The sequence below is a fragment of the Labrus mixtus genome, chromosome 4, assembly GCF_963584025.1.
Source record: "Labrus mixtus chromosome 4, fLabMix1.1, whole genome shotgun sequence".
NCBI lineage: Eukaryota > Metazoa > Chordata > Actinopteri > Labriformes > Labridae > Labrus > Labrus mixtus.
In genome coordinates, this window is record NC_083615.1 from 24132610 (window position 1) to 24158323 (window position 25714).

At 40.9% G+C, this 25714-nt stretch overlaps 2 protein-coding genes across 5 annotated transcripts in view; one reads left to right on the plus strand and one right to left on the minus strand.

Moving 5' to 3' along the window:
* ldha (lactate dehydrogenase A4) overlaps positions 1-25714 on the plus strand; it is a 210655-nt gene that overhangs the window by 65511 nt on the left and 119430 nt on the right. The window lies entirely within an intron of this gene.
* Positions 1-25714, minus strand: part of LOC132973209 (serine/threonine-protein kinase BRSK2) — a 173882-nt gene that overhangs the window by 49946 nt on the left and 98222 nt on the right. For all 4 annotated transcript variants that reach the window (XM_061036541.1, XM_061036543.1, XM_061036544.1 and 1 more), the window contains exons 2-4: positions 21828-21922; positions 3644-3729; positions 720-860 (exon numbers count right to left, since the gene is read on the minus strand). In XM_061036541.1, coding sequence (XP_060892524.1) covers positions 720-860; positions 3644-3729; positions 21828-21922 — 322 coding nt within the window. The remainder of the gene's footprint in view (positions 1-719; positions 861-3643; positions 3730-21827; positions 21923-25714) is intronic.

Consider the following 25714-nt stretch of genomic DNA (forward strand, 5'->3'; position numbering starts at 1 on the left):
AGCTGAATTTTTCACTTGGACTTCACCCAGAGTTTCTCCGGTGAGCCCCCCTAGTATTTTTCTTGCAGCAAGTGAGCCTATGTGAGAACTACATGATATTATCCAGAGGATTCACCTCAAGCCAATGGGAGGGTGTGGTGACGTGTATATCCTGTGACTGCTGCATGGTGCATAAAGTGTATGCATGTAACTGCTACAATCTCTGTGCGTGTAATTAAACGCTGCATTACGTTTTCTGTTTGCTAGTGTGTTCTTCTAGCTCTTTTGTTGATATTTTAATTCTCTTGAACTACACATATAGCATTGATATAAAGGCAAATATTCTCATTATAGCTATGTATAGCAAACTGTTGCTTGCTTCGTCTGCCACTTGCGCATGTTTTTTTTTTTTTCTATGTGACGTCTTGCCTCAGGAGTTCCCACGCCCACCCCTGCCATCTAAAAAGGGACAGCCTCCCACTGTGAGGTGCATATGTGAACAGCCAGGTCAAGAGAATTTCTGGAACAGTCCTCCTGAAATGATCTAAATATTTTCAGGAGTCCTTATGTGAAAACAGCTTAAAAGTATTACATGGTCTTGAAAACTTTGGTGAATAGTATTAGTGTTTTAAAGTACTTCTATTTGTTTTCCAAATGTTTTATAGCAAGGTTAATAGTCTATAAATAGCATCAGTGAGGAAAAAGCTTGGAAAGCTTGGTTTGGGTCTTATTGCACTTACCATATGGAATGACTGTGGCAAAAATCCAGCGCAGACATGATCTGTCTGAAGAATTTCCTGGCCTCTTTAGGTGTTAACCTGCCTTTCTTCACCAAGTAGTCAAACAGCTCGCCACCAGACACATGTTCTAGAACAAGGTACCTGAGAGACGGAGAGGAGGACAGGAGTAAAGATACACACAAACAAAGGACAGATTACACTCATAGGGATGGAAACAAACACCTGTGTCCTGCAGTGAGTAGAAAGGGCCCTGAAGACAGTGAGAGACCTCAGAGGGCTGTAATAACTAGAGCATTATGGGATTGAGGGTCTTCCCTTAGGCATAACAAATTGAAAACAAAAACAAACACAGGATCAACAATCTGATCTCCCCAAACTCATATCCTGTTGACTGTTAGTTTTCCATGTCTTCATGAGTCAGCTGTCCCCTTGGAGACAGTGAAATACAATATGTGAAGGTCTTAAAATATACCTCTCATGAAGCATCTTAAGGATGATATTGTAGTATTTTGTTACAAAAAGACGGAGAGGTGTGTGTAAAGCTCTTAGACATATGGGATTTGGTAGTTTGTGTATCCCAGAACTGGCTTCGTAAAGCAAGAGAAGATAGAAGAAAGACATTGAAAAATCATCTTAAGATTCTTCTTTTACAGCCCCTCTTCAGCTGGCACTTTGAGTGTATGTGGCTTTGCTCGCAGTGGAGACAGTCTGCTCCGGAGCTCTTAGGGGACATTGAGGAGATAAATCTGATCTGACCTAGACCTAAAGCTGCATCTGTGGGCTAGAAGCCAGCGGTGCCCTGCCCCTGCTCCGTACCGGCCTGCTCGTTTATCCTGAACTGAAACTCCCTCCATCTTCACTAGGACAAATTGAAACTCAGACAGGCAGTGAAATACTCCTTCTACATCCTCTCTCGCTCGCTCTCTCTCTCTCTCTCTCTATGCTGTGGATGCAATGTGTGGGTACATGAATAAAACCCTTCAATTTGATTATCATGAAGCAATCATCTGATTACAATCAAATGATTTTGTATGTCGAACTACTCTGCTAATTAAAAATTATTGTCTAATATTCTTTTCAACTTTGAAGGAGCTCTTCCTTAGAGCTACAAAAAAAATGAGGTTGTTTTTTTAATTAAGAGAGAAGTAAAGTTTTCATGAAAAAGTAGAGGTGTGGAGTTTGAATTTTATAGGTTTCACAATGCAGTGAAAGTCTGATAAAGAAATTCTAACAAGTTGCATTACGGGAATTGTGAGCTCCAGCACATTTAGAGCCTGACCCACGCTCTGCTGAGGATATGTGGCACAGATTTGGACTAATCCTTTTTTTAATCCTTTTCTAGCAAGTACCCACACCTAATGGAAGTGCGATACTAAATCACTGGAGTATCACCACATTTTAACTGCCATCTATAGTCTACTCTCACATTATTTTCTAACTGGTAGCTGGAAAACTAAGAATAAGAGTTAAAAAAAAACGTCTTGCATTTATTTCTATCATGAGTTTGTGTCAAATTCATCAAAGTGTCAAACTCTGTAGACATTTTGAAGATTTAACAGTTACACTCATAATAACTCCATTACAAATCTAGTGTACCCATGTGCATTATGGTCTCGAAGAATATCAGACGTTTTCTCAGCACATATTTGTCATTCTCAGTGGCATAATTCATATTAACCTCATGATGTGATCATTCATTCATTTCTAGCAAGGAAATATCCATGAATAAAATATTGGTGGGCTATGTATCAAGCTAAATTCACTTCCCCTTCACCTCTTGTGCACGCGCACGCACACACACACACACACACACACACACACACACACACACACACACACACACACACACACACACACACACACACACACACACACACACACACACACACACACACACACACACACACACACACACACACACACACACACACACACACACTGAAGGAAACACACACACACACACACACACACACACACACACACACACACACACACACACAAACCATTTTGTATTAGGATCTGTGCCAGCAGCATAATAAATCTTGAAAGCTCTGGGACTGCTGGCTCAAAAGGTGCTGCATGTCTATCAATTATTGGATTTCAAGTGGAGATATCTGAGCAAGAATCTAAACAACATCAACTCTAAAAATTAAACCACAGGTTTTAGGCACAGAGTTTGCTCGAGTCAGTGGAGACACAAGCGTAAAAGCAATTTGTCTTCTGTGAGGCTACTAGTGACCAACTGTCAAACATGATGAAGCAATGGGCACCAAATGTGATTTTAATAATCCAATTATAGGATGAATCACAATATTCTGCTCTTCCTTTCATCTTAACGGATGTCATGTACAGTACTGCGTGTCCGATCCTATTTGGCCTGTTAGCTCAAGATGAGAACTAATTGAATCTAGTTGACAAACAGTCCTCTGTGGATCAAGAGGGAGACCATAAACTGCTGATGGGCTTGTCACTCACCACTGTTAAAGTTAGCTAATAGATTTATGTGTGTGCCTACACGTGCCTATGTGTGTACAAAGCCTCTGCAGCAGGCTAATACTGCTGCCACTCTCCATGGCTAATGTTTCTTAATGCATTGGTGTTGGCTCTCTGATAAGCGTGTCATGGTGTTTACATTACGGAGACTTCCTCTCCCTATTAGCAGTCCCCTGGCGTGCACGACCAAATTAAATGCTTCATGCCAATACAAATGGAGCATACGCCTCCTAAGGCTATCACTGTTAGCCTCCTATCATAATACACCAATCAAAACTACTCTGTAGGCCAGTATGATGATCTAAATACAGCCCTGGCACCCAACAGTTGGAAACACTTGTGAGTTATTTAGCAATCTTACAGTTATTTATTGTGTGCTATATCTCTTTCTTTCAACCAAAGCTGGGCCACAATCCACATGTGATACTTACAAGTATTTTTTATTTTCGTAGACATCGTGTAGCTTTAAAACATGCGGGTGTTCTATGAGCTTCAAGATAGCTATTTCTCGCTCCACCTGTGAAAAAGAGGGACAGGCAGAGAAAAAGAGAGGGAGACAAAGGGACACAAAAAGAGATGTTATTATATCATCAACACAGTTATGTTCCTAAAAGCACTCCAGGACAAATTGTCCTGATGTGCCCTCTTCAACTGGAACTTTCCTCTCACTGCAGTCAAACCTGAAGGACCAAGGAGACAAAAAAATACCTGTGATGAGTTCTTATCAATCACTTCTTCTTTTTTTCTTGATGTTACCTGTGACGGTCATTGTTGGAGAGACAAATCTGAGAGGAAGCAATATGTAATAACAATGCACACCACCTGCACAAGGGCTTAAGAGGGAAACCAAGGAGAGGAGCTGACTGGCACTTTCTCCTGGCAGAGAGGACAGAGATAAGCTTTGACCACACTCTGCTTGGCATCCAGGCCAGTGAGCGCTGCTATCTCGGGTAGAAAATATTGTTTGCTTCAAAAAGAAAGAAAGAAAAAAACCGAAGGAGAACAGGTTGTGTTTGTCTTATCTTACAAAAAAATGTGTCTTCTGCTCTGTCACAAAACAAGCCTCACTGTATACTTTGCAAGCGCATTTCATAATCCTGTGGTTTTTGCCTAAGGTGAACATAAATCAGCTTGGCGAGACAAGAAACATGAAGGAAAAAAAACGCCGTCAGAGTGAGACATCCCACATTTGAGCATTTCTGTCCACTAGGAGTACAGCCTTTGGGTGAATTGGGGTCAGCATGTCCACTCAGGTACATCAAAGTCTCCCAGAGGAGGATTTTTTTTTTCCTAGATGGTGACTGCTCACATAAAACTATTTCTAGCAGAAGAGGAAGGCTGAATCCACACAAGTTTCAAAGTTCTTTTTTTTTTTTATTGCTTATGGAGCTACTGAGAGACATGTCAAATGTGAGACCGGTGAGAGCTGAAATTCACCAAAATCGAGCAGATCAGTTTGGATTTGTGTCAGCGTCTCCGGAGCTTGTAGTCAGCATGTATAGTTGCGACTGAAAATCAGCATGGAGCCCGTTCTAACAGAACCCGCTGCTAATCTTCAGCCCCCTGTGCTCCACTCCTGCACCGCTCTCACTTATCTGCTCATCCTTCTCCTCCACCTTTTTTGTTCATCCTCTCCTCCACCACTCAGTGCCTAGCTTTGAATGACAATGATGGAGATGAAAGGACAGTGTGAGATAAAGGCTCCTCTGCCTCATCTCAATCTCATCAAAGTCAGTTTCACTTTGTCACTCGCCTGTGACAGCCTTCATGCTGCTTTAGTGTCACAATCATCGTGACTTAGCTTTATGAACACTCGTGTGGAATAAAGTCAGAGCTCTGATCCGTCAGCTAACTATGTTTTTGTTAAACTCCCATAAAGATGTTTGCTTGACTGCATGTGTATAAAATCAGGTTCCTCCCCCTTAATTGTGCTCTAACATTGTTTTTCTGCTGTTCTATTAACGATAACTGTCAGCTGAGGTATGCATTGTACCCTATCTATAATTATTTTCTGCCAAAACAGCAGCGTTCCTGTCTTCACTCCTTATCAAAGTAACATGTTGCAGTGTGGATGATAAAACCCTGCTGAATAAGCTTACTTTTAGCTTCTGAAGTGGAAAATCTAATGCAGGGCAACTTCTCCTGAAGCTTCAGCCAGGAAAAAAGTCATGAGAGAATATACAGCAAGGCACACAGCTTGTCTTAAAAGGGTAGAGTGGTAAATAGCATTAGCATGGAGTATCAGTGGGAGTAATGGCTAGGCTAATCAGGGCTAATCCAGAGACTAATGAGCGCTATCAGCACTGTTACACCCTGCCACTGTCTCACCTGAGGCTAAGGTGCGTTGTTAAGAATGAGCCCATGGAGGCTAGCTAGCTAGCTGGCAGCAGGGCTCCCCGCAGAGAGACTAATGCTGCCCAGGACTCAGCGAGAGATGAGCTGTCGAAATGCTACAGAGCCAGCAGCTGGCTTCTTAAGCTTCCTCTAAGCGTCTCCTTTCAGTTAATTGAAATAAGAGAAATGAGGCTTAATGTGAAGTCTTAACTGTACAACTGACTGCTTATTGCAAGATTAGCAGTTGATTTACACACTAATGTAAGTATATGAAGGAACTCTTGCTCTTTCTAGCATTAAACAGTGTTACAGTTTCATTTAATAGCCCACTATTATCATTTGCACAACACTGGCATCCACCTTTCTAAATGTCTTCTGTTGGTGGATTATTACAACTACTACTATATTTTAAAGGCCTACACACTGACAACAACTGCTCTATCACTCCGTAACACACACATCCAACAATTCATGCTAGCGTCAATGCCAGGTGGTCGTCGTCTTTCTGGACCTGCCTCTTGTACATGGCTTCACACTCTCTCATTAAGTTTCACATCTAGGAGTGTAGACAGTTCTCTCAAAGGCACTTCATTAAACCTTTATTAACAGGCGCTTGGACGCCAGTCACCCAAAACCACACATATACAGATACACATACAGACAGGTGGACAGGTGGTCAGATGAACACACACCTTCTCTTTTTGTGGTCATAGGGAAACTGTCTGTTCAACAGGTCAGTATGGAGCCAATTGTCTTGTTTTTTATAAAACCTAAAACAGTTACATTACAAAAAAAAGAGCCAGAGGTTGAACACGAGTACAAGACTGACACTAATCCAAATTGGCTATTGGACAGGAGCAGATAATTTGTCTTGTAAAGTAGCTACAGTAGTTATCTTGCAGAGTGGACATCATTAGCGGACGTTTTCAGAACCGGAGCCTAAGTGTGGACGAGGAGATTGGCAAGGCTTTGCCCTTTTCCTGACAAAATAAATATATATATACAGTACAGACCAAAAGTTTGGACACACCTTCTCATTCAATGAGTGTCCTTTCTTTTCATGACTATTGACATTGTAGATTCACACTGAAGGCATCAAAACTATGAATTAACACATGTGGAAATATATACTTAACAAAAAAGTGTAAAACAACTGAAAATACGCCTTATATTCTAGTTTCTTCAAAGTAGCCACCTTTTGCTCTGATTACTGCTTTGCACACACTCTGCATTCTCTTGATGAGCTTCAAGAGGTAGTCACCTGAAATGGTTTTCACTTCACAGGTGTGCCCTGTCAGGTTCAATAAGTGGGATTTCTTGCCTTATAAATGGGGTTGGGACCATCAGTTGTGTTGTGCAGAAGTCAGGTGGATACACAGCTGATAGTCCCACTGAATAGACTGTTAGAATTTGTATTATGGCAAGAAAAAAGCAGCTAAGTAAAGAAAAACGAGTGGCCATCATTACTTCAAGAAATGAAGGTCAGTCAGTCCGAAAAATTGGGGAAACTTTGAAAGTGTCCCCAAGTGCAGTCGCAAAAACCATCAAACGCTACAAAGAAACTGGCTCACATGAGGACCGCCCCAGGAAAGGAAGACCAAGAGTCACCTCTGCTGCGGAGGATAAGTTCATCCGAGTCACCAGCCTCAGAAATCGCAGGTTAACAGCAGCTCAGATTAGAGACCAGGTCAATGCCACACAGAGTTCTAGCAGCAGACACATCTCTAGAACAACTGTTAAGAGGAGACTGTGTGAATCAGGCCTTCATGGTAGAATAGCTGCTAGGAAACCACTGCTAAGGACAGGCAACAAGCAGAAGAGACTTGTTTGGGCTAAAGAACACAAGGAATGGACATTAGACCAGTGGAAATCTGTGCTTTGGTCTGATGAGTCCAAATTTGAGATCTTTGGTTCCAACCACCGTGTCTTTGTGCGACGCAGAAAAGGTGAACGGATGGACTCTACATGCCTGGTTCCCACCGTGAAGCATGGAGGAGGAGGTGTGATGGTTTGGGGGTGCTTTGCTGGTGACACTGTTGGGGATTTATTCAAAATTGAAGGCATACTGAACCAGCATGGCTACCACAGCATCTTGCAGCGGCATGCTATTCCATCCGGTTTGCGTTTAGTTGGACCATCATTTATTTTTCAACAGGACAATGACCCCAAACACACCTCCAGGCTGTGTAAGGGCTATTTGACCAAGAAGGAGAGTGATGGGGTGCTGCGCCAGATGACCTGGCCTCCACAGTCACCGGACCTGAACCCAATCGAGATGGTTTGGGGTGAGCTGGACCGCAGAGTGAAGGCAAAAGGGCCAACAAGTGCTAAGCATCTCTGGGAACTCCTTCAAGACTGTTGGAAGACCATTTCAGGTGACTACCTCTTGAAGCTCATCAAGAGAATGCCAAGAGTGTGCAAAGCAGTAATCAAAGCAAAAGGTGGCTACTTTGAAGAACCTAGAATATAAGACATATTTTCAGTTGTTTCACACTTTTTTGTTAAGTATATAATTCCACATGTGTTAATTCATAGTTTTGATGCCTTCAGTGTGAATCTACAATTTTCATAGTCATGAAAATAAAGAAAACTCTTTGAATGAGAAGGTGTGTCCAAACTTTTGGTCTGTACTGTATATATACCTGGTTGCAAAGAAAATAAAATAACAGAAAACATAAAGCTGTGAGATGAATATTAAGGTTATGTTATTACAAGGTTCCACAAAACTGTATATTAATCTTTCATATTCAAAGCTGAAGCATAGTTTTCCTCACTCTGAAATATAAATTTGATGATGTGTATTTGAAAGTATGTCAAATGTTATTGATAACCTGTAATTATTGCGTAATTTGAAGGTGCAGATGGCAATTTGTTATAGAGAAGTGAAACAAGACGATGTGAAACGACTGGAGCTCAGACGAATGATGCAAAGTTGTCACTGTTGCTCAGACGTGTCATGAGAGCCAGTTTAGCATATAGCTCCATCAGCTTGCTATTGATTCTATAAATTACAGGTCTGGATCTGAATGGCGGAATGGACGAGCAAACAAGTGACTGGTGACATCAATAGTTCCATCACCGTGGCTAAGAGTCCAGTAATAGAGGACAGCGGATCAGAGACAGAGACAGGCAACAACAAAGACGCACAGAGATTAGATTCATGTCACACATGTCACAAAGAAACCAGCCCCAAAATCCCACAGGGGAAAATATTGGATCACAGGCCCTGTCATCTCTCACTCTCCACTTATTGCATCTCCCATATCTTTTTTTCTTGCCTTTCTCTTTTTTCCCCCTCTCATGCACATGGAAAACACAGACATTTCTGTCACCTCCCCCAGGCGAGCGGGTGAATGGTCCCTTGATACTGAGATCTAAGGATCAAAGTCAACAGGGCAGCCATGTGTGTCAGATATATAAAAAAAAAAAAAAATGGGGGTGATGGCTATGCTAACATGGGCGGTGCATGCAAGAGCCGGATGCTGAATGGATAGAAAAACTAGACTGGAAGGATGGTTTAACGAGAGAGGGATGAAGAATAAGCCATGTAATTCTCTATAATGGAGAAGACTAAGAGAGAAATGTAGAAGAGCCAGTGCCAGTACCAGCTCGTCGTCCCCCCCCCCCCCCCCCCCCCCGAGTGTTGCAGGCTTGCAGCCTCTTTTGTTGCTAATTAACACTACACGGGGAAAGGATAACCTTTTAAGCAGTGGCGTGCCCACGGAGAGGGAAATGATAACAGCTAAGGTGAAGAGACAGTAATGTGAGGAGCTAAAAGCATGTGCCAATCAGGGAAATAAGAGACAATTCCACCTCCGTGGCTTTGCTTTAGCTCAAAGATAAAAAGCTTCTGATTCAACATTTGAATGTGTAAATTGATCAAATGTTTGTTTAAATGGCTCATTGTATTTATGGGTGGTGAATTACTGTATAACTTTTCACTGTCTTTTGAATGTGCACTTCTATGTACTATACATTTTTATATTTTTCCACCTACTTTTGGAATGTCAACTTTCAAAACTATAAAGTTGTCAAACTTAAGAAACCCTTTGTACAATTTTGAAAAAGGCCCCTCTTTTTTCCAGAGCACAACTGAACTTAATTTGACAATATGATTAAGCCCTTTTCCTAACTTCTATTATTCATGCTACTTTCATTTGTTTGATTTGGTCTTAAGCAAACTAAAACTCTTTTTAAATTTGCAGGGAGAAGGGTGTAGGAGGAACATACTGTACATTAGATGACATATGGGTGACGGAGTAGTCAGGTATCTGATGGTGTGACACCCAGAGAGAGAGGGGGAGGTGGGTCCAACTGTCAGTGAGCAGAATGGGAGGAGACAGCCCAGTTTGGCTTCTGGCTCATCGTCCATTCATACATGTGACATGTGGACACTTTAACGCATGATGCACACACACTGTACACACATGCGACTGATCCCGGCAAGTCAACAGCCACCTTCATCCACCCATCCATCCATTCGTTCATCCATATGTTAGTCAGTGAGCCCATAGGGAAGAATCAGTGCTTTCTGCCAGGAGCAGAGGGCAGCCAAGCTGGTGTGTATGCATACATTTTGTGTATTGTGTATGAGCTTACACATGCATATTAGTGGCGTTAGAGTGCAGTTTGTCCGTCTTTGCAACCATGAGGGGAAGGACATTCTGTCTCAAGGTCAAAAAGACACACAAAGGCAACTCCTCCCACCATGGGAGAGAAAAGTCTCTCCCATGGTGTGCATTTGCACTTTTCCGTTTACTTTAAGTGCAGGGCATGGCTCTACCTTCAAAATGACATTAACATGTGTTCATGGGAGGAACTGCTTATCAAAAATTGGTTTAGAAATTGACAGAGACAAGGCTCGGAACGATGGATTTAAATGTATGTGTTGTAGGAGCGTGTGTGTGTTATCTTCCCCTTCTGAGCTTTTTCCCACCGAGAGCTAAACAAAATAAAATCATATTTGTTTGATTCCATTCCAGTCAAAGTCGTTGAACTGAATAAAAAAATAATCTCCCTTTTACTTTCATCTCTCTCTGTTTATCGCTTTTCCCTTCACCCTGTGGACCTCACAAAATGCACACATGCATGTGCGCAGACGGCAACACACAAGGACACACAGTGAGCGCAGCAGGGTTTTCTGATAATCACTGTATCAGTCATCCTTTGTGAAAAAGGAGGTAAATTCCCCACACGGGGGAGTTTGATCAATGCCAGAGACATGTAAATCGATGTGGACATAGTCTCTGCTAGCTTGCTAGTTCTTATCCTTTATCCATCTCACACCTTTTCAAATCGTACTCATTACCCTTCCCCTCCAAGAGCAATTCTGACACTCCTCCTCCTCTTCTACCTTCTCCTCTATCCTTCATTTATTCTCCATTTCTCTCATTCTTTCTCTCTAATCATGTCTGTGATGTGTGCCGATGCTGGCGATATATCCATCAGGCTGCCACTTAGACCAGTGGCAGGACACATCACTTCACACTAGCAGACACAACCCTGGATAACCTTGGTCATAATGGCAGAGGTTCTCCACACCTAGAGGTCAAATGTCATAATCATGAACATCTTCAAACTTACTACATCGGTTGATGGGTAGGTTGGAGTGGGATGGGTGTGAGTGCTTGTGATAACCATCTGCAGGATGAGTGATTTATCAGTGACAGGCAGGCAGTGCAGCCCTTTTGGCAGCCATGTTTTTGTGTCGGCAGTCTGAAGTGTTTTTTTGTGAACTTGTCCATATTGTCACTCAGTCCCAAAGCGAGAGATATTTTTAAAAAACCAGGATTGTTAAGGTGACCTTGGACTGTGTGGAGATGTGAAATGTAGATTAATGAACTGGTTTTGACAGACAGACAGAGAGTGTGAACAAATGTGACAATGAGATGTGAAGGTCATGAATCAGTAATTAAGGTGTTAATCTAATAAACCAACAGAAGCTTTAATTTGCAGGTGAGGTATATGGAATAATTTCTTTAGCGGAACACAGGAAGATTAAATTAGATCCTCTAGGGATGCAGGAGACATTTTTATTAAATTCCATTTTCCGCTTAATCTCGCACAAAGACTTTCTCTTTTTTTTACACAAACTTAAATTAAAATGCCTATGAAGCAAATGTGTGTGATTTACATATTGCAGTCTTCATTCATAATGAATCAATGCAGACCACAGCATCTCTAAAGAAGATAACAAAGTTAAGAGAAAGACTGAATAAAAAATATGCTACAGTATCCACATTGTGAAAAGTTCTGTTAAATTATAAAGTAAAGGAACCTTTTCATAGGTTGTTTGTTAAGTGGATACAGGCAGGTATGCTGGTAAGTGAACAACACTGCTGCTGCTGCTGCTTTTAAAGTTTTCTATCAACAACTTCAACAAGGAAAGTTGAGTAATGAGCAGGTAATGAAGATGATTTAGTGCAATAATTCAGGTGGACAGCAGTGATTAGCCAACAGTAATTCACTCATTCAGCTAATTATGTCCACATATGAATACACGGCCTGTTCATTGACACATGAGCATGTCAATAGTTAGCCAGGAGGAGGCGTCAATACTGGACAGACAAAAGGTCAGCAGGTAAAACTGGTCAACTAGAAAAAACAAACAAATTAGCTTGAAACTTTGCAATTAAGTTCAACAAAAGCTCCAATAAGGTCACTTCGGAAGACTGAAAGTTACAAGTGGGGGATTGTACAGGGTTTTTTACATATCCAAAGATTGATTTTTTTTTATTGGTTTTAGTACAACAAGTAGCAAGTAGCAAGTTCCTGTAACTTCCGTAGTTGTTAATTAGGTCTGACAATGAGTGTTACATAAAAAGCAAAGTCTTTGTGCACTGTATGAATAAAGTCTAAATGTACCCTAAGAACAGAAAACCACACATGCAAAAACATACATTCCCTGTATGTATTTAAGCGCTGTGGGGTATGTATTGTGTGTTTAAAAAAAAAAGCAAGAGGGAGAAAATATATTCTTGAGCGTGTGTTAGCACAACAGAGTCATTAGCACAAAAAAAAAACACCACAGAGATGATCGTGCTTTAGATGTTCAACACAGTGACTGCAAAATCCCAAACATGCACCAGGATCCGTCCCCATCGCAGTAACTCTACCAAGCATGAGCATATCAGCCTGTTTATTTGCATCATATAAAAGAGGTGAATTTATGCTTGATAACAAACTAATGTAGCGAGTGAAGGTCGAGCCTTGAGAGAGCTGATTAACAGCACTGCTACATTTTTTTAAAATAAACAGGGGTTGCACAAATGCAAATCTAATTTTGCAGCATGACTGTCCTTGTTTGAGGAAGAACATTGGGGGTTTTGGTATTCATCTCCCTTGTAGGTGTGATATAATCTTTAACTCTAAAATAATTACATCTTACAGAAAATCTCTTCTTCTTTTATTTAATAGAAACTTCAGTTCAATGGAATACCCAGACATGTGTCACAGTACTTTTTCATTTACAGTTAAAACATAATGTGAGATGCCTTTGCACTAGTTTGACTTAGTATAAGTTACATTTAAATCACAATGTGATCACTGTACTGTTTATACAGCTCTTTAAAACCACACTTTCCTGGCACCTTCATCATGTGTGCGCTTGTTTTATATACCCTTGTTGAGGACAGACTACTTTCTTCTTCAAGTTTGTGTGTGTGTGTGTGTGTGTGTGTGTGTGTGTGTGTGTGTGTGTGTGTGTGTCTTTAAGTTGGTAAGTAGCATTGTTGGCAGTGCTCTTTGTGACATGCTAGTCCACAAGCTGTGATTCACCCCTGAACCCTGCCTGCTTGATGTGAGACTGTTTCAGACCAGATCCTGCAGCGAGAAGACACACAGACACACAGAACCCTGAGGGGGGGATTCTGTGTATATGTATGGGTTCGTGTGTAAGCAGGAGGGTACACCACTATGTCTTTGTCGACTCTAAGCAACTAGACAGTGGTCATGGAGCTGTCATTCATGCTGTCATTTATGGTAAGTGTGACTTCAACACAGATGCACCCAAACTAGTGCACAGCCATATATACAGTCAGTAGAGGCAGTTACAGTGATGGCATGGAGGATGAAGAGACATATCACAGCAGCATTGCTGTTGCCAGTGGGATGACAGTTGTCACAGACTGTGACATGCTTCATTGTCCATCAGTTACACCTCTGCAAAGCTCTACTACAAATCCACATACAACTTGTGCAAACACACACATCTACTTGTTTTCAGATTCCTCGACCATTTACAGCAACAGATTTTTTTTTTCTTTTGCTACTTCATATGCATTTATCGGTGTTAATGGAGACAATAGCAAAGTGCTGCAGGCTCATATATCACATAAAGAGAGGGAACCTGACAATAAACTGCAGAAAAATATCACTCACAAACACACAATAATAGGCAACATGCTTTTGTCTTTGAACTGAAGCAGTGTGCTACAAAAACAGATGACAACGACACATGACAAAGTAAAAAAGGGAGTAGACTTGTCCTCTCGAGAGAAAATGATGAACCTGTTCAATTATCGGTCCCTACTCAAACAAGACAGATAAAAGACGATCACAATACCCATAGGCTGGGAAGAAACACTCCCAAAATACACTCCAGTGGGCTCACAGGTAGTAAAAGGAGGTAAGAAATCCCAGCGCAAAACAAAGAAATAGACAAAGGCGTAAAAAATAAACACAACTTAAAGGGAAGTTTGATCTCCCCATGAAACCACCACTCAAAACTCAAGGTTCGATGAATTGGATAAGATGTGCCCTGCACTCACAAAGGAAAAAGCAGCGCCAAAGCGAATCCAAATGAAAAAAGAAAATGAAACGGTCTCATCTATCTGACAACACAGCTGCTTCACGCCTTTGAAGAGAAGAAACAAAAGCCATCGGTTTAGACTTCTGTCTGTCTCCTGTCGAGCTCAATGGGGGAGCCAGCTACATCTTGTGCGCCGCTATCATCCATTTCATTATTTCATCTGTTCTCAATCTCTGTTTTATCTCGATAAGACATGAGAGGTGAAATCAGTCAAACACTACGATGAGCTCTGTCACAGCAGGACTAATGCTTTCACACGTCTCTCTGCAGGATGTGTTGCATCCCAACGTACCGGGCAGAACTGTGTACAAGGCAGCGCTTGGAGTCTTCGGTCAATGTGAATTCAGCATGAAACATAATGTGACACAGGTAGGGTTGAACGCTAACATTTCTTCATAAATCCCCAAACATTGTGCATGGTATGTAAAATGTGTTCCTCAATTCTCTTACAGCAGAGCTTCATCCACACTCTATACAAACTAAGAAAAAAGTGAAAACACATTGATTTAAGAGAGGTGACGGGAGACCAAATAAGGATGCCGACTGTTAAGTGACCTTCATTGACTGATAACAGACAGAGGGCTTTGTTAGGCCCTACTGGCTCAGAATAATTCATATTTATATAAATGTTTCTCAACAAAGCCATGGCAGGGAGAAACAGCTGATAACAGAAGGGTTACATCTTGGTTATTAATTTTTTTTTCAGGAAGAAATAATGGGTCAAGATATGCACTTTCTAAACTTTCTGATGGTTGTGTCCTGTAAGATATCTATAACCTTCTTTCAAGATGTCTAATATTTGCATGCACTAAAACGAAATACAAATTTTCAACATTTTATTGCTAAAAATGTAATTAACCCACCTTTATAAATCTCTGATAGACTCAGCAAATGGAGAAACAGAGTTTGTAATTCCACAGTTTTTCTCTGCAGTCGGCCTGCTACGATCAAACTGTGTTCTAAGCCCTGGCTTCTGGCTCAGCACCATATAAAGCTGATGGATCAACGTGCAGGGGCACAACATATGAAACCCATTTATTTCCAGCAGTGTCTGTTTTGTCTCTGCGGCAGCACCAACACATGCACGCAAGGACACGCACACAAACACATATGCACACAATATAAAGCTAAAGAGGGCTGCGTGTACGTGGGACATTTCTATATCAAACCCACTCGCGGCACAACAGGGACGGGAGAGAATGGCCAATCTATAATCATTAGGAGGGGAAGAGTAGAGATGGCGGAGAAAGAAAGCTACAGTGCTGTCAGCGAGGTGTCGGGATAACAAGATTAGACCTCGTGTGATTCATCTGTGGCCATGGCATCCTGCTCCTCACCCACCCACTATACCATCTCTGTCTGCTTTTGTACCCATCCTTTATTTCGGTCATGTCTTTGTACTTTTTAGTCCTAAATTCTTATTTTAGAAGCTTTGCATTTAAAAAAAACTTTGTTGCAATTGTGATGTACAGATATCACCGACTACTTCCTTTAACTTGATGTTGTGTAATGGTTCAAATGTAAGGCTTTAAGTCCATACAAGGGGCGTATAGGTACTTAGTTTTCATACAGGACAACACACATTTCATCAGTACTCGACTTTTAAGTGAATGATAAAAAAGTATTGATAAATAGATCCTTATCCTAAAACATCTTCCTCTTGAAAGAAATGTCACTATTTCACCGATACATCTAGTAAGTCTGACAAAACTGCTGTGTTGCCATCTTATGCTATGTGCATTATTAATGTTATAACATATCAATACAGATACTGTGAAGCATCTCCACCTCCAACCACCATGTCATTAAACACCACTTACATACCATCTTTCTGTTCTATGCTATTGATGCTCTTTGCGTTTTCATTGACAGTCATTTTTAAACATCAATTTAATTTTTTGTAGTCTACATATTTATTGTAAATGTTAGGGCTGTGGATTTGAAACAATCTGGGAATATGATACCGATACAAACAATACAATAGGATATGATAAAATATGATCATACGATACAAAGCGATACACTACGGTTCCATAAGATCCCTTACAGCACCATGTGATACGTTACTGTACATTATGATATGACACAGTATCAGACTTTTTTTGTCAGTACAGTAAAATAAGATAGAACAAAATAAGATACAATACAATATGATACATATTATAGATATTTGGGTCATGATAAACAATATTGCAAAATATTGCATAATTGTAAGCGATGCAATACATAGCATCTGGTGCTTGTGTCATCGGCCTGTTTTTTTACGTGTTTACTCGATGGATATCTGATTCTTTCTTTACGTCTCAGTTGACTTTGTCACATTGTTGTCAAAGAGTCAAACAGCAACAGATAGATGACAACACTCCTATCGTTCAATCAGGAGGTTAAAACAACATAATTAATGAACCATTACCATAGATATTTGAATGTAATAACCAACACATATCACATAACAGAATATTGCCATATGACAGTGTATTCATCTCTTTTACAACCTGAGGAAATATGTGTCAAGTCTGACATAAATGCACCATCTGAGTTAAAAACAATAGCCGCTAAAGTGTAGACAGTCAAATTAAGTTCCTAAAGTTCATACTGTTTTGTCTATATATTTCAGGACATCTGCAGTAATGCAGCTGTCTATCCTGGCTGCTGCAATGCTTTGTTGTTCTCAGCCTTTACATGCCGTGTCCTTACCATAGCGCTTCAATTACTTGCTTCAGGGGGCAATTATACTGCAGGCCTCTCTATTTCCAAACTCAATGTCGCACTTTCGCTTTCACACACATTCTGCAATGTAAAGGCTGACATCAAGGACAGAGCAAGATAACCACAAGTAACCTTGCACAAGCTAAAAAAATCAAAAAATCAAAAAATCAAAAACAGCATAGCCATGAAGAAATATCTACTTCACAAGGCAGCAAATTCCAAAGAGTTTTAACTGCATGTTCACCATCCTTTCTAACCCTCCAAACACACTTTCCTCCCCTCTATCAGCTAGCATCCTGCACTTCCTCCCTCCCTCTCCCTCTATTCCTCTCTTTTTGGGCTCGGGGACAGTGGAGTGACTTTGAAGTTGTGATGCTTCAGGAGGAGAGCGAGTCACTCTAACTAATTAGTCAGCCTCACAGCATAAGCCACCACCGCAGCTCCCCGGCTCAGAGGAGGAAACAGAGCAGGCATCTTACAGCAACCACCAACTGCTGCGTGCTAAAGATACCCTCCTCCCTTTGCTAGTTGTTAGCGCTAGCAGCTAGCAACAATTTCACTCACCCTGAGACTAAACTGTGGATTAGTGGAGTTGCTCCACTCAGCATAATGATCAGTAATACACTGTGAAAAGTAGTACAGTGAATCCTCTGCTCTCGGGGAAAGCTTGTCAGACCAAATGTTGACTGCAGTGTTGAGATTCCACACTAAGTCTTTTTTTTTTTTTTACCATGTCAGCATCATCAATATGACTACAACTTTGAGAATATGTGCTTGGTAGCATTGCAATGACTGACTCAAAGTGTTTCAGAGCTCAGGGGTAAGTGTACGAAAGGCTTTAGGCAGAGGGAGTAACGGATGCTATAATAATCTGATAAAAGTAACACAAGTGCAGGGGAAAGACAAAATTATACACCTAATTCATGAAAGTAACCGAATGAACATAAGGTAGGTACATAGGCACTTTTGCTATTTTACAAGTAACGTGTAACCCTTTTAGGCAAATTTGCATTGAAGAAAAAGTTTCAAAATAGTTTACTTCTAGTCAGTTTTACTAAAATGTCTTCCTTGTTTAGACTTTTAGAAATGAGCTTCTTCTTCTTGTACAAAGATAAAACATTCATATTTACAATATTCATGTGTGCATTGCTGAGAAAATGTGTTGTTTTGGCAATGATACCACAAACCTGGCATCATACTCACAAAAGTATTTTAGATGTACACCCAGCTCTGCTTTTCAGTTTTACATAATCCTTTGTGTTTTGACCCCATTTTATTTCTCATAATTCTCACGACAGCAGCATTTATACTGTAGCTTCATTATTTTTGAGAGCGTGCAAACATCCAATGAATTTTAGGAATAAAATGGTTCATCCTGCACTTTGGCCTTCTTATGGTGAAAGGCTGCTAAACATAATTCTCATAATATTTACTTCACTCACTGTTCTATGTGATCATATATATGGCCAAGATTCAGCCGTTCCCTATGCGTGAATGTCACATTGCTAGTTTGATTAAAAAAAACCTCACTCCTGACAGGAAATGTGTGTAGTTGTGGTGTACCTACTAAAGCGTCTGTGTTATCTTGTCCCAGCAGGGCTTCTCACAGCATGTCCACCTCTCTCTCTCTCTCTCTCTCTCTCTCTCTCTCTCTCTCTCTCTCAACCCTACAGCCCTGTGGCACAGAGACATGGCAGAGAGACAGAGAGAGAGAGAGTTGGCCGAGTTTCAGGAACATTAAATACTCCCTCTAGATACACACATGCCCACACGTACAGTGTTGTTTCTGGGCTTCTCCTTGTATCAGATCACTACGCTTCATTCTGTTTGGCCTCAGTGCCAATGACTGCTGACATACTGTCATATGTGCACTGACTGTTTTTCTATTTCTGTCTGTTCTTCTCTCAACATCTGAAACATGACAGACAGCCACTTCCCAATGATGGACTCTCTTATCACAATTCAACTAACTTCATTGCGAGATTTTCTACTTAGGGGTGAAAAAAAAAAACATGGGGCTGCACTTGCTCTTTGAAGTAGTGAAGGGTAACTCCTTGGTAACAAACTGACAGAAAGTTCATAGAAGAATTCATTATCCAAGACAAATCAATGTCACGCTGGTCCGTGGTGTCGTAGCCCGTGGGTCTGAGGACTAAAGAGTTCAACATTAGTTATACAAAGTTTAACACACAGAGAGCAGAAGAAAAGACCCTTCTGCCAGCCAGTCTCAAACAATTAATTCAACTCGTCTCCTCATCCCCACAGACCCAGACTCCCAAGGCCAGTCAGAGGAAGGACAGATGAAGAGGGATGATATGTGTCATGATGGATGTGTTGGTGCACATACATATGAATATAAGTGTGTGTTTGACAGAGGTTCCCACATTCTTATGAACTCTTATGTGTGTATCTCTAAGTGTATGCAGGAATATGTGTGTTGTCAGCTTAACAGCACACACTCAAACATACACACACACACACACACACACACACACACCTGTCCAGGAGAGTCAGATTCTCCCCTAATGGCACCATGGGGACCCAATATATTAGCATATTAAAAGGTGACATTTCACAGTCGTCAGAGCCTTGCAGTGGAGTTCACCTCGATGACTCTGACAGTCTGACAGCCACACAGGCAGGACAAAGAACAGACACAGAAGACTGTGAAGTCAAACACTATGTGAAAATGGGTGAAATGGCTGGAAATCCACTGTCCAGCCATTAAAAACCTCAATAATAGTGGTTGATTCCATGTAATCTAAGATTCGACCAATTGTATGTTGAGTATATCCAAAAACTACAGGAAGCATACAAAAAGGAGTTTCTCATAACTCGTGGAATGGAGAGACTTATGGAGAGGTCATGTAATATTACTGTGGCTTCAAAGAGCTGCAATGTAAAAATCAATATATATTTACACTGTACATCCACTGTATGTGTGTTTTCAGTATATCGATCAGATTTCACAACCCCTTGAAGAACTGAATCTCACATGTGTTACATAGGAGACACAAGTACAAACACACTCATACGATCAAGTACACCATTTCAGTGAAAGAATGTATTGTATGTGACAATGTACACGGTCACTCACTAAAACAAGCAGAGATAGAAAAAAAACACACACACACACACACACGATACACACCTTTGAATATGACCAAATTAAATTAAAAGGAACTCAGTAGCCCTGGGCTGACACATTATTCCATCCCTACTGTCACTTGCATGAACAAATGCTTGCTGGTACACACACACACACACACACACACACACACACACACACACACACACACACACACACACACACACACACACACACACACACACACACACACACACACACACACACACACAAGGGGCTAGCAGTTGAAAGAAGTGTGACAATGGCTGAGTTCAGTAATTGGCTGTGAACTGCAGCTTCAGCAAAGTCTTGGTCCTGTCGGAAACCTGTCAGCGCTTGGCATCTGCTTCTATCATTTTCCTCTGCAGGGCAGCACAATGTGAACCACCTGGGCCGGGCACATTATCCTGCTGTCCTCCCCTCTGCTGTCACATGTTTCAACACTTCCAGCAACTCCTTCCGCTAAAACTAATAATACTTCTGTCAGAGCTGGGGCAAAAGAAATGACCTGTCTCTCCCTCGTGAAAGTATCAGACTGCATGCCGAGCAGAATAAGAGATGAGAAGAGAGCATCTTCTTGAGAAAGAAAGCAATGAGTGGGGAAAAAATTCAGGAGACACTGAACCAGCAAGAAGCTGATTAATACCGACTGTTTATCAAACAGCAATATCCACGCACAGAGAGCTTTTCATCTAAAGTCTAATGAGGCTGCTGCAGAATTGATGCAAAACGGAGGGATTTTCCATTTGCAGATAACCTGTGCGGTGAGTAAATGCACCCGTTTCACACTTTCTGGCTCATAAGCAAACAATTACAGTGGGCACTCCTCTCTGCGTGTGTCCTGTGAAAGACAATTTGCAGGTTGCAGCATCTTGTTGTCCTCCATCTACATGCATCTTCGGTTTCCTTTAAACCTTTCCATCAACAAGAAGGCCAATTTTGCTGCATGCCAATTTTGAGCAGGCACAGAATTGAGCTGCCCAGCAGGAGCCCTGGGACATAATAAGAAAAAAATCCCTCTTGTATCCTTCAAAAAGAGGCTACGTGGGTAACAACAAAATTATAAATAGGAGTGGGTGACCCAGAAGATTTTGAAGTGTTCCATTGTGAGGGCATAGCAATTATTGTTGCCAAAACCTGATTTATTTTTTAGTTTTTTTTGGCAGCTCCAACACCAAGCAGGTGAGCAAATCAGCTGACTTCCCTTGTACAACATTTCAAAAGGACGAACAGCTGCTTCAAAGAGCCACAGCCACTAACTCAGCCCAAGATTCCACTTTTTACATGACTTATTATGATAACAATTTGACAAAATCAGCCTTTGATTTATGAAGCAATTTAAAATCCACTCAGCCAGTCCATCCTTCTAATGTTTAAAATGCTTGCTGGCAGTCGGCCCAGATTTTATGTGTAATAGCGGTGGCTCTTTTTAAGGTGCATCGCTTCTCAATCACAGTCCAATTCTTAAGTGTTTTTTCAGACAAGCTATGCTGGGAGAGAGGAAGGGTCCTGACCAAAGATCCTCAGCCAGACTTGAAAAGGGACATTATGGTTGGTGAACAGAAGACAGATATTCAACTTTCTTTTCTATGAATACACAGGTAAACTTAAGTACAACATAAAGGTATTAACGTACCTTCATTAGTACTGACTCGCTGAGTTTCTCACGGTTGACGATCTTAATGGCGACTTTCTGGCACGTTACACAGTGGACTCCAAGCTTCACCAACCCTGCAGACACAAAGGAAAAACACATCGTTAGGTCGTATAGGTCACACATTTCACACATTTCCAGGAAGTCCAAGAAGTAATCGGAAAGAAACTGATGCATACATATGCACTATGCAGAATGCACTAGTGCATGTTTTAGGGAGCACAGTGCAGGGGAATTTAAAATAAAGTGCAGGAGAAGAGTTTTATTTTGTCTTAGCACTATAACGCATTAACCAGACTGATGTAAAATGTCTCTGGACCTCATGTACAGAACGCTGATAATGACTTTTGAGCTGACAGTTCCTCACACAAACTGCCCTCTGGGGTTTATTTGAGTCGTAAAGGCAGTAAGTGAGTAAGCCATTTGTGTTATTGATTCTCATAATGCACTAAACTGCTGTGATCCAGTCATGTTGAGTTAAAGCAAACAGACAATAAAAATGTAGTGGTAGAAAATACCGACATTACAAAGCCAAAAGGTCAGCTGCTGAATCAGAGTCAGTATTGACCAGGGCACAAAACTGACAAAACCAAAGCAACAGCGAAGCAACAGCGAAGCAAACTGTAGGAACGTAAATAGAGATGTGACATTTAAAAGAGCCTACACATTCCCTTTTCTCTACAATACAAAAAGAAACCATCACACAACATAAATCCTGTGATTCATACAGAACCACAAAATCTTCTCAGCCTTGCCTTTAGAATATCCTCAGGTTTGCCATCTGTAATGATGAGCCAGAAACACTGTAGAACAAAAGCAAGGATACTCCTATGAGTGTTCAAGTACAGTGGAACAGAGTGGTATTTATCTCTATCTGATACATGGAAGAGCCATGAAGACAGAACCAATCCATTTTCAGGCAGGGTGCCACAGAGCTGCACACATATAACAAGGATGTTTGCATCAGATAAGTTTCTCACAAACCGAGACGAACACATCCATACACAAACAAATGTTGGTTCTTTTTTAATGATTTTCCCATCGTCTCCTCAGTGCTGCAGGGATTTGGAGACTTTGTAAACAACAGCATCTGAGCTCTCTTATGGTTTGCATTTGCACACTGGATTTACAGACACACAGAAGTGGAATACCATCACGATGTTTATTTGTTACTCTTTTGCGGGGAAAGGTGGAAATAATGGGAATAAGTTGATACATGCTACTAAAGTGTGCATGGGACAATAATGGTACAGCTTCTATAAGAAGCATGTCTATGGAGAGAAGTAAATGTCTTCTTTCAAACTTCTGTCTAAATGACATGAAACAGACCGAGCCTCTAGCTCACTCTCCCACTTTCTCTCACACTGTTTTAGTTCTATATCAACCAGCACAAGATTTGAGGAGGCGGCAAAAACATGGAAACCACAGAAATGTCAAGGGGGTGAGCGCGATATGGAGGAAAGAAGAGAAGTAAATAGAAAGTACAGATGAAAGATGAAAAGGAAAAGTGCAAAAGATTGTGAAGCAGTGATGGAACATTATTCAAATGGCAGGCCACAGATAATTAAGCAATAATGGAGAGCAATGTGTGGGAGGGAGGCTCTGGCTTGGGAGTTGAGGGGCCGCGGGGGCCGAGAGTAGAGACACATGGAGGAGAGGAGGCGTGAGATAGAGAGAGAGAGGGAATGACAGAGCAAAACTAAGAGAGATGGAGCAAGCAAATACTAAAATGAGGAAGATAAAAATTAAGAAAGATTTAGAAAAGAGGATGAAACAGTTGAGCATGAGGGGGAACAACAGACAAAGCCATTAGCCTTGTGATGGTAATCATATGTTAATGGCTGCAATAGAGAAGCTCATAAGTCACGATAAACACATTAAAGACAAAAAATATCTGCCTGCAAACATGTGAAAAGTTAACTGAATTATTTGTCTCTCTATCCATCTTCTTCCGATGCCTCGGTCTCTGTTAACAGACGTGCATTAGCAAGAGGGAAATGAGCACGGAAAGCCGGCACAATATAGTTTTACAACCACTTTGTGTATGGACTAAAATGAACTCATACAAGGAAGTTCATAAGACACAAGGCCTTTTTTTTACTACATACATAAACATCATGGCGCCGAACAATAAAACTAATGGTCATGGCAAACACGTTTCACTTACAGGCATTATTCCTGAAATGCAGCCGCAAAAATAAAAGTACCTCATTAGCCCACATGTCATTGTCTATAAAAAATGCCTTTAAAAGTAACTGCTACATACTCAAACCTATATAAATCTACATTTTGAGAAATGCTTGTTAATAAGTATAACTGACTAGCTAAAGCAGCTCTGTATGGCTCTACATAAAGGCACAAAGTTAGCTAACATGGTAGCAATGGTGATGATGGTAAGCAGGTATGATGTCTACCATAGTTCATAGTGCAAACATTTGCTTTGGAGGTTAGAACAACCAAAGTTACATTTTAGAATGTAATTAGCTTTTTACACATTTGGTCATAAAACCTAGTATCAGACAAATTCAAATTGTAACCAGCTTGTCTCTCTGAAAAGAGTTTACCAACGTTATAAAATGAATCCTGTTGAATGAATCATGAATGTTACACTAAACTTTGTGGCATTTGAACCATAGACTGTATAAATTGAACATGAACATAGTCTCAGCAGTGTCATCCATTGGATCCTGAAGAGGTGTAATTGACTTATTGGAAAATGCAATCTCCACCTCACTTTCTGGCAATCTAGACAGAGTAAAAGGGGTGGAACTGCCACCTGGCAAACAGTTACAACGTGCCCACCTGTGAGTCAACTCAGTCTAGCTTATGTCAATTTATGCATAACTCTTAGCTTTAACGTAATCAAAACAGATGGTTTACTAAAAAAAAAAAAAAAAAAAAAAAATCACTCACTGTATAGTTTTTAGGAATAAAGAAATGAGCTTTAGAGATCAGATGGTAATGTACCAGGCTGTAGACATGTTTATTTCTGTGTTTAAAATGGGTAATTTAATATGGGACCTTATTGGGATTCCATGACTTTTGCATGAGGGATGCAGTTTTTTTTACACTTCTGCACTGGCTTAAAATTTCATACCACAGGTTGGCACTTGGTTGGGGAAAAAAATACCCCAAAAGTCAACCTGATTGCATTGTATAAGGTCATCACCAAAGACTGAAGATCACAAAAGTCACTAAACTTCATCCTCCGCAGACAATGAACATGATCATCAGTATAAAAACATAATCCATCACACAGTTGATGAGATAGTTCAATCTGAACCAAACTGAGGGACAGACACTGCTATCTTTAGAGCTGTACTACTAGCCCAACTAAATGGTTGTATTTTAAAATCAGGCATAGAAATATACTCCCACTTAAAAAAAAGCCAGCATGTCATCTTGTGTGGGTACTGTGTGCACACAGCTGATTGTCAACCCACACTACATAATTACGAAGTGTGCAAAAGAGACAGAGTCGCATTTTCTGAGCAAGAATAAACAACTCGAGAAGAAACAAATTATTTGGTTAAATATATCAGACAATAAGATCGGCTTACATTGAGTTCCTCACAATTATTGCATAGAAACTTTACATGTCTCAAGTAAGTTGGGATTTCTTATTTACCTCTTGCCTTATGATGCATGATTAACCCCTCGACCCTTTTACAATACAGCCCTGTATTAGGGTGATTGGCTGATTGCCCTCTACCCTTTTTACTTGTCTGTGGTTATAACCCTTAGGAAATCATCTCAAGTCTGGATGAACACTGATCTAGGCAGTGGATAGACTGTGGGAGGTCGGGGGGGGGGGGGGGGGGGTGTTCTTCAGAAGATGCCCAAGAAGACATGGGGGTTTCATCTAGAAC